Source organism: Oryctolagus cuniculus, chromosome 7 (genome assembly GCF_051225735.1).
Source record: "Oryctolagus cuniculus isolate XC-2025 breed Fujian yellow rabbit chromosome 7, ASM5122573v1, whole genome shotgun sequence".
In the NCBI taxonomy this organism is placed as follows: Eukaryota; Metazoa; Chordata; class Mammalia; order Lagomorpha; family Leporidae; genus Oryctolagus; species Oryctolagus cuniculus.
Genome location: NC_142873.1, coordinates 134136786 through 134145329, shown reverse-complemented (window position 1 = coordinate 134145329; position 8544 = coordinate 134136786). Strand labels below are relative to the sequence as shown.

The 8544-nt window shown below is 62.6% G+C and overlaps 1 protein-coding gene across 3 annotated transcripts in view; it reads left to right on the top strand.

Moving 5' to 3' along the window:
* Positions 1 to 1335: 1335 nt before the first annotated feature.
* LOC100341360 (bone morphogenetic protein 8B) overlaps positions 1336 to 8544 on the top strand; it is a 28327-nt gene continuing 21118 nt past the window's right edge. The window contains exon 1 of one of the 3 annotated variants that reach the window (XM_089300961.1): positions 1336 to 2902. In XM_089300961.1, the coding sequence (XP_089157087.1) occupies positions 1471 to 2902 (1432 nt within the window). In that variant the 5' untranslated portion in view covers positions 1336 to 1470. The remainder of the gene's footprint in view (positions 2903 to 8544) is intronic. The other 2 variants (XM_089300962.1, XM_008265524.5) reach the window with 2 other exon arrangements.

Sequence of the window (8544 nt, the reverse complement as noted above, 5' to 3'; positions counted from 1 at the left end):
CAGCTCTGCTGTGCCCTGGGAAAGCAGTAGAAGATGGCCCAAGTCCTTGGGACCCTGCCCTCATGTGGGAGACCCAGAAAAGCTCCTGGCTCCTGGCTCCTGGCTCCTGGCTTTGGATCAGTGCAGCTCCAGCCGTTGTGGTCATTTGGGGAGTGAACCAGTGGATGGAAGACCTCACTCTCTCTGGCTTTCCTTCTCTCTCTCTGTAACTCTGACTTTCAAGTAAATAAATAAATCTAACAAAAAAAAAATAGAATATGTGAGGTGGTGACTTTAAAGTTGGGGTGGGTCATGCAGCAGTCAAGTCGCTGTTTGGGATACCTGTGTCCTTTATCTCCCTCATCCTACAGCCCATGTCAGAGCCCTTGGGTTCCAGTGCTGGTTCTGCTTCCAGTTCAGCTCCCTGTAATGCACATCCTGGGAGGCAATGGGTGATAGCTCAAGTGGTTGGGTCCCTGCCCAAGTGGGAGACCTGTTGAGTTCTCAGTTCCTGGCTTACGTCACCCAGCCCCAGCAGATGAAAATTTAATCTCCCTCCCTCCCATCTCTTCCCCCTTCCCCTCCCTCTGCATTTTAAAATTTAAAACTAATTAAGATGTGATTTTTACATAGGCATCATACACTTATTTGTAGGTTTTCCCTTTTTTCAACATTTATTTGAAGGGGGGAGTATCTTCTTCGTCTGCTGGTTCACTCCCCAAATGCCAGCAACAGCCAGGGTTGGTCTAGACTGAAGCTAGGAGCACAGAACTCCATCCAGGCTGCCACATGGGGAGCAGGGGACAAGCCCTTGGGCCATCTCCCATTGCTTCCCCAGGTGCATTAGCAGGAAGCTGGATCAGAAGTAGAGCAGCCAGGATTCCAGCCAGCCTTGCAGTGCTGGCCTGCAGTTTTGACCTTGAATTCACCATAATCACTTGGTGCCTAGGACCTTCCTCTAGCTCTGAAAGGCCCTTTGTGGCTAGTCAACCCCTTGGCTTGCCAGGATCCACTGCACAGCAAGCCTGCCCTTGCCCACCTGCCCTGACCCAGGGCCACTTTTGTGTCACCTGGGGGAAGTCCCTTAGCCTCGGTGAGCTTCACCTGTTAAAAAGAGGTTGGGTGATCCCCAGCGCATCACAGCGTGCGAGCCTCACAGAAGGACACGGGACACACACGCAGAGGGTGCCTGGCACAGGGAGGGTGCTGGCTGTCACCTGTGGGCACTGCGCCCCCACAGATCTGAGGCAGCTCCCACTGCCTGAAACGCTCCCTGCCGCTGGCCTGTCCTGTCCTCCCAGCCAGGCTTTTCCAGCCTCCCGGCTCAACCTAGGGCCGGCTTCATCCCAGCGCAGCGCCTCAGCCACGGACCAACACATGCTGGGGGAGAGAGGCTGGGCACCGGCAGGGTGTGCAGGCGGCGGAGGCAATGGAGGCGTTTCCGTGAGGATCCCTCTCCTGCAGACCGCTGGGGCCTGTGACATTCATTAGATGCGCAAAGGTGGCTCCGGGGTGCTCGGGCAGGGCCCCAGAGCTCCTTGGCCCGGCGGGAGGTGGGTGCGTGTTTCCAGCGCAGCGGGATCAGCCTGGGGCCCGCAGGGCGCACAGCAAGGGACGGCGGGGTCGGCCCGCTCCAGGCACTTCCAGAGAGCACGCGGGAGCCAGGGGGTGGGCGCGCGGGGAGCGGCCCCTGAGCAGGTGTGGGCTCAGGAGGAGCACGTAGCAGCGCAGTCAGGTGACGCAGGCCGGCACGGGAAGGTGGCTGGAGCTGTGGAACCGACACACAGGCTGCGCGTGTGGAGGAATGCGCCCATCCTCGGGACAGCACCGGCCGCCCCTACCTGCAGACTGAGGTCGCTGTCTCCTGGAAGCCGACTCCCTGCGCGCCGAGGCGGGGCCGCCGGGTCACACCGCGGATCTGACCGGGATTGGACGCCGGCCTGGGCGAGGTCGCCCTGCGGGAGCTCAGGTCCCAGCCTTCCGGGCCCGCGCCGCGCCCCTGAGGTCTCCCGGCCGAGCCCCCGCGAGGGGCCTGACGGCGTGGACAGGGCTAGGAGCAGGAGGAAGGGTCCCAGGACGACCCTGACCATGTCCGCCTGTCCGAAACCACCTCGGGGTCGCACTTTAGAGTCACCACCACCGGCGACATCAGGCTCCACCCGGACCCTTCCCGGACGTGGGTTCGGAGCCTTGACCCCACCCCCGGGCCCCCATTGGCCCGACCGGGCGGGGGCGAGGCCGGGGTGGTGCGGGCTACAGGGTCTGGCTGAGGCCGGTGCAGGTCCGCGCCGCCCGATTGCCCGGAGCTCTTGCGCCGCAGCAGCCCGGGGCGGATCAGCCGACGGTGCGGGTCTCGGGAATAGCTCCAGTTCCCAGGCGGCGGCGGCGGCGGCGGCCGCGTCCACAGGGCCCCAAGCAGAGACAGGTGCCGCGGGAGTGCCCTGGGGCCCTAGCCGTCGCCGCGGACGGCAACTGCCCGGTCCCGCCAGCCGTCGAGCCCAGCCCACCGCTCGCCGTCCGGGCGGTCCCGGGCTCCTGTCCCAGCCGCGGAGCCGATGCGCGTCCGCTGAGCGCCCAGCCCGGCCCGCCATGGCGGCGCGCCCCGGGCCGCTCTGGCTCCTGGGCCTGGCTCTGTGCGCGCTGGGCGGCGGCCCCGGCCCGCGCCCCCCGCCCGGCTGTCCCCAGCGTCGCCTGGGAGCGCGCGAGCGCCGCGACATGCAGCGCGAGATCCTGGCAGTGCTCGGGCTGCCCGGGCGGCCCCGGCCCCGCGCGCCACCCGCCGCCTCCCGCCTGCCCGCGTCCGCGCCGCTCTTCATGCTGGACCTGTACCGCGCCATGGCCAGCGACGACGACGACGACGACGCCGGGCCCCCTGAGCGGCGCCTGGGCCGCGCAGACCTGGTCATGAGCTTCGTCAACATGGGTGAGTGCGTCCTGGGGAGGGCAGGACCCGCGGTGACCGTGTGGACGCGGCCTGAGCGTGGGGCGCCCAAGCCCGCCCCCTGGGGAGCGAACACGACCTGCTGGGAGTGTGTGCGTCCCTGGCCGGAGCGGGGACCCACAGGCGAGGAGGACCCCCAGGCGGGGCAGCAAGGGTCTGAGAGGTCCGTGCAGGCTGGATGGGTGCAGAGGGGAGTGGAGACTCCCGGGGTTGCCTTCGCCTGGGCGCGAGACCCACCGAGAGGAAGGACCCCACTCCACCCAGGTGAAGACAGAGAGGCTCGGGGAGGCAGTGGCACAGGCAGGGTGGTGCGGGCTGGACATGGCCCTGGCCAGGACAGGCCCGGGTTGTCCAACTCCACACCTGCACCTTGCGGAGGTGACGTCAGCTTCCAGGGTAGAGGGAGCGCTCTAAGGGATTTGGGCAGAGGAACCCGGCAGACGAGCAGGTTTGTGGAGTCCTCAAGCCACTGCTTCCTGCACTAGGGCAGGAAGAAGGCACAGCCGAAGGCCACGCACCACATCCAGGTCGGCATCCCCGGCTCTGACTCCCAGCCCCGGCTTCCGGCCCTGCCCTCGCGTGTGTTTCGTTAGGATCTGGGCCTCGATGCTGTGGGATCACAAGCAGCTCTGTGTTCAGCGGATGCCAGGTCGTGGGCGGGCGGGCGCCGCCAGCAGCGCCTCCCCGACTGGATGCGCCCCTCGGCCCCTCGGCGGCAGCGCCAGGCTCTGGCGGAGCAATGTGCGCCCTGGTCAGCAGGGCTGCGTGTGGGGCTCAGACACAGACGGGCGCCTTCCTGTGTCTGGAGGCCTGGGCCTCGGGCTCTGAAGGTCGGGGCCCTGCAGCACCGTGGGGTCTAATAGCAGAGTCGCCGCGGTATCCACGCCCACGCCCAGGCTCCCACACCTGCTGCCTCCAGCTCCACCTCTGCTATCGGCCTCATCTGGCTCCTGACAAGCCCAGCCCGTGCCTGCCTGGCCCCTGCTCGCTGATGGCGGGCGGAGCACCAAGCCTGGGGCGTCCCACAGGGCTCCCACCGCTGCCGCCGCCGCCTGAGGCCTCTGTGAGGAGCAGGTGCTTTAGGAGGTGGCTGACAGGGCCTGATGGGGCGGCCAAGGCTGCCATCAGAGCCCGCAGCCCTGCCCGGCCTGAGCGCTCAGCATGTGGGCCCGGCACCTACTGTCTGCACACAGCCATGGGCCGGCTCCCCACGTGGCACCAGTGAGGCCTGCCCGGGTCTCCGTGTGCCTGGGGCGGGAGGCAAGACCCAGACTCCACCACGAATTCCCGCCTGTCCCATCCCATCCCCGCCTGGTGCTTCTGCTCTCCCGTCCACCCGGCCGTGATGGAGTCAGTCCAGCGAGGGGCCTCCGGGCTCTGTGTCGGAGACACCTGCCCGCCACCCGTCCGCAGGGCTCCAGCCTCTCAGGCCTGCCCAGCCCCTCCCGGACCGTGTCTGCCTGTTCTTGCTGAATCCCTGTCCGCCCTGGAGCAGAGGCAGCGCTGTGTTCCAGACTGAGAAACCGAGGCACAGACCGCGGCCAGCGGAGGGCTGGCCAGGGTCATGACGGGACCGCCTTCACTTCCGTCCTGCCCCTTTCTCAATCCCACGCATGGTTCTCCTGGCCTCTGGGGCCGAGGACGGGGTGGGGAGGCGCCGAGGCTGCTGGATTTAGGAGACTCAGGGCTGCATGGGAATTAGGGACCTGCCCAGTCCCGCCCTGCCCTTGCCAGCCCCATGACCCTGAAGGACAACGCCTGGTCCCTAGGGGCCAGGGTCAGTTCTTTGGTTCTTACCAGGGAGAGTTTTCCTTTTCCCACTCATTCTTTCAGCAAACAGTGCTGGGCACCTGGCGCTGTTCTGACTGCCATGGGTATAGCCGTGGACAGAACAAAGGCCCCGCCCTGGGGCGCTGACCTTCTGGTGGGAGACACAGATGGTGGACACATTGCCAGGTATGCTGACCGTGACCGCCGGCCCCGTCTGGAAGCAGCAGGTGCTGGACAGTGTCAGGGCACACAGGCCTGGGACTCAGGCACGGGGACTGCCCCTCCTCTGCCAGCGTCTGTGCGACCCGGGCTTTCCAGGCTACCTCCCCCAGCCTGTCTACCCCTCTGTAAAATGGAGAAACTCATTTTATGGAGCTGTCAGGGCTTGTGGGCGGTGACACCCAGTGACCTCCCTGTCCCTTCTCTTGCATCTCACAATTACAGTCACATCTTTGTTTTCAAAAGAAGAATGAGCTCAGAGAAGGCAGGGGCTGCGCCCAGGGCCACACAGCAACCCCCTCTGCCTGAGTTCACTTCCTGAGCTCTTCTGGCCACAGCAGCAGCTGCCTCTCCACCCAGCCTGGGGCCTGGCTCATCATTAGATGCAGCGAGTGCTAAATATGAATGTGTGTTGGGATCTGAGAAATCTGTTTCTTAATTTTTTAAAGATTTATTTATTTATTTGAAAGTCAGAGTTACACAGAAAGAGAAGGAGAGGCAGAGAGAGAGAGAGAGAGGTCTTCCATCTGCTGGTTCACTCCCCAATTGGCCACAACTGCTGAAGCTGTGCGGATCTGAAGCCAGGAGCCAGGAGCTTCTTCCAGGTCTCCCACGCAGGTGCAGGGGTCCAAGCACTTGGGCCATCTTCCACTGCTTTCCCAGGCCATAGCAGAGAGCTGGATCGGAAGTGGAGCAGCTGGGACTTGAACCAGCACCCATATGGGATGTCAGCACTGCAGGCAGCAGCTTTACCTGCTGTGCCACAGTGCCAGCCCCTATAGCTCTTTTTTATTTTTATAAATGAGATATATTCCATTGCATGAATATACCACAGTTTATGCTTAGTAAATTTATTTTTAGTGGACATTTGAGTATTTTCCAGTTTAGAGTGATTGTAAATAAAGACATGGTAGACACTTTTTTAAAAAAGCTTTCCATATTTACTTTATTTATTTATTTGTAAGGCAGAGTGACAGAGAGAGAGAGACAAAGAGAGAGAGAGACCTTCTATCTGCTGATTTACTCCCCAAATGGCTGCAACAGTCAGAGCTGGGCCAGGCTGAAGCCAGGAGCCAAGAACTCAGGCTGAAGCCAGGAGCCAAGAACTCAGTCTCCATGTGGGCCTCTCCATGGGTGGCAGGAACTCAAGTACTTAAGCCATCATCTGCTGTTTGCAGGGACATTAGCTGGGAGCTGGATAGGAAGTGGAGTAGCCAGGTCTCACGCCAGCACTCTGATACGGGATGTGGCATTCCAAGCGGCGGCTTAACCCGTGTGCCCCGGTGCCCACCCCTTGGTTGTCCCTGTATGCAGCTTCCCGTGGTCATGGGAAACCTCGGCTGATTCTCAGTGCCGCTGAGGAGCTGTGAAATGGTGCACAGGTCGCTTCGAGCCCTGAGTCTCAGTTTTTATGCCCTGAAGACTGAGCAGAGCCCGCCTAATGGGGCTGTGTGGGAGTGATGCGCACAGGGCCAGCGGGGTCCCTCACTCAGGATGCGAACTTAGCCCGGGGGGGTGCTGCCCTCTCACCTGCTGCCTCTGCACCTGCGCTCATTGGGTAGCCTCCGCATGGAAGACATGCACGCCCTTGTCTCCTTGTCAAAACCCGACGGCACTTCTAAGAGGGTATGGGCCCGGCTCCCTGGCTCTACCCCTAGGAGACAGCTTCTGTGATGGGAGTCCATCCTTCGTCACATGCATTTCTTTTAGGGCTCTCGGCATTTTCTGCCTGTCTGGTTTAGGGGCATGGCCAGCCCCTCTTTCTCCTATTCCTGGAAACAGTCTGAATCTGACCCTTCGTGGCACCCGCAACCTGTCCACATTCCCCAGCCCCCGCGTGGCAGGTGCTCGAGGCAGATGGCCAAGGTAAAGGGAGAGGAGTGCGGCAGGAGGCAGGGGAGCACCGATGGCAGCTGCAGGGACCTGGGCCTGGCCGGGCGGGCAGAGTGGGGCCGGCCTCTGTGTCTTTGTGGAAGCCGACGAGGGGTGCAGCATCTCCCTGAGCCCTACCCTGGGACCCGGGGTCTCTCAGGCCCTGCCTGGGGGAGGGGGCTTCAGCAGCATCCCCGGGGCAGCTGCCGACAGGTGGCCTCCCCGGCTGCAGCGTCACCACCCAGCTGGACCTCAGGACCGCTGATTTCACTGTAGCTCCAAGTCCGGAAGTCCACATCAAGGGACCCGGTCTGACCCATGACCCCTGGAAAGCCTCTGCCCCTCTGGGCCTCAGTTTCCCCATCTCTGCAGGATTGCCCAAAGCCTTTCCAGCTCTGACAGTAGAGAGTGCCCACCTCCCGCCACTCCAGGGGTGAGGGACAGGGTGGGGAGGGGCGCCAGCCCACCTCCTTGTGGGAGCCCCTCCCTACAGGCAAGAGGGGATGTGCCTCGGTGACCACAGCTTTCTGGAAAATCCCCACAGTTCCTTCCCCGGGTCCCAGCTGGAGGCATTGCTCCCCTCTTGCCCGCAGCTCCTGGGGTCTATTTTGGGCCCTGGCAGGCTTGATGTGGCGGAGTGTGCGGGTGCTCCCTTTTAATCTGGGGTCTGCAGCCAGCTGAGGCTTGGGCCGATAATTACGTGTGCAGAGCCGTTTATGGAAACAGCCCTTGAGCAAGGTCGGTAATGGGACCCAGCTGACGGCAGCCCGACGGCAGCCCTGAGCCTGTCCCCGCAGCTCTGTGGTCTCTGGGTGGCAGAAGTCCTTCAGGGCGCAGGGTCAGTGGCCGTCAATTCTGTGGCTCCACCGTGGGCCTGCAGAGGTGGGGTGGAGGGGGCCGGGGCTGGGGAGGGGAGTGCCCTGGGCCTGGTCAGCAGCAGGAGCAGCCAGATAGGCCCAGCCTGTCCACCTCTGGGCCCTGGGGAGCCCGTCCCCACCCTCAGGAGCCAGGCCAGCAAGGAGGCCAGTGCCATGCAAAGTGGTGGCTTCTGGCGGGAACACATTGTGACATGGAGGCCATTGAGTGGGGGACTCTGTGCCCCTGGCCAAAAGACAAGCAGCCATTGGGAAGAACGGGCCTGACACAGGGCTCTGGTAAGCAGACTGCCAGCAGCTCCAGTGTGCCCCCAACGCTGTCCCCTACCCACCAAGAGTTCACTGTCTGTAGGAGCAGCTGCATGAGCTCCTGGCCCAGGGGAAGTGGAGAGACCAACAGGCTGACCTGTGTGGGGTCAGAGCAGTGCGAGAAGGCGCCACTGGGCTGAGGGGATGGCAGGCTTGCAGTGGGCAGGGGTAGGGCAGCCTGGAGGGCGGGCTCCAAGGGGTCTCCAGGAGGAAAGTGTTTGCAGCCTAAAGCATGAGAAAGGTCAGACAGTTCACAAGAATTCTGTTTTGTTGTTGTTGTTGTTAAAGATTTATCTATCTGAAGGGTAGGGGGAGAGAGAGACAGAGAGACAGAGATTTTGCATCTACTGATTCACTCCCCCAAATGGCTACAACAGCCAGGGCAAGTCCAGGCTGAAGCCACGAGCCAGGAGCTCCATCTAGGTCTCCCACGTGAGTGGCAGGGGCCAAGCACTTGGGCCACCTGCTGTTGCCTTCCCAAGTGCATTGGCAGGGAGCTGGATCAGAAGAGGAGCAGCTGGGACTTGAACCAGTGCTCCTATATGGGACATCGGCACTGCAAGCTACAGCTTAGCCCAC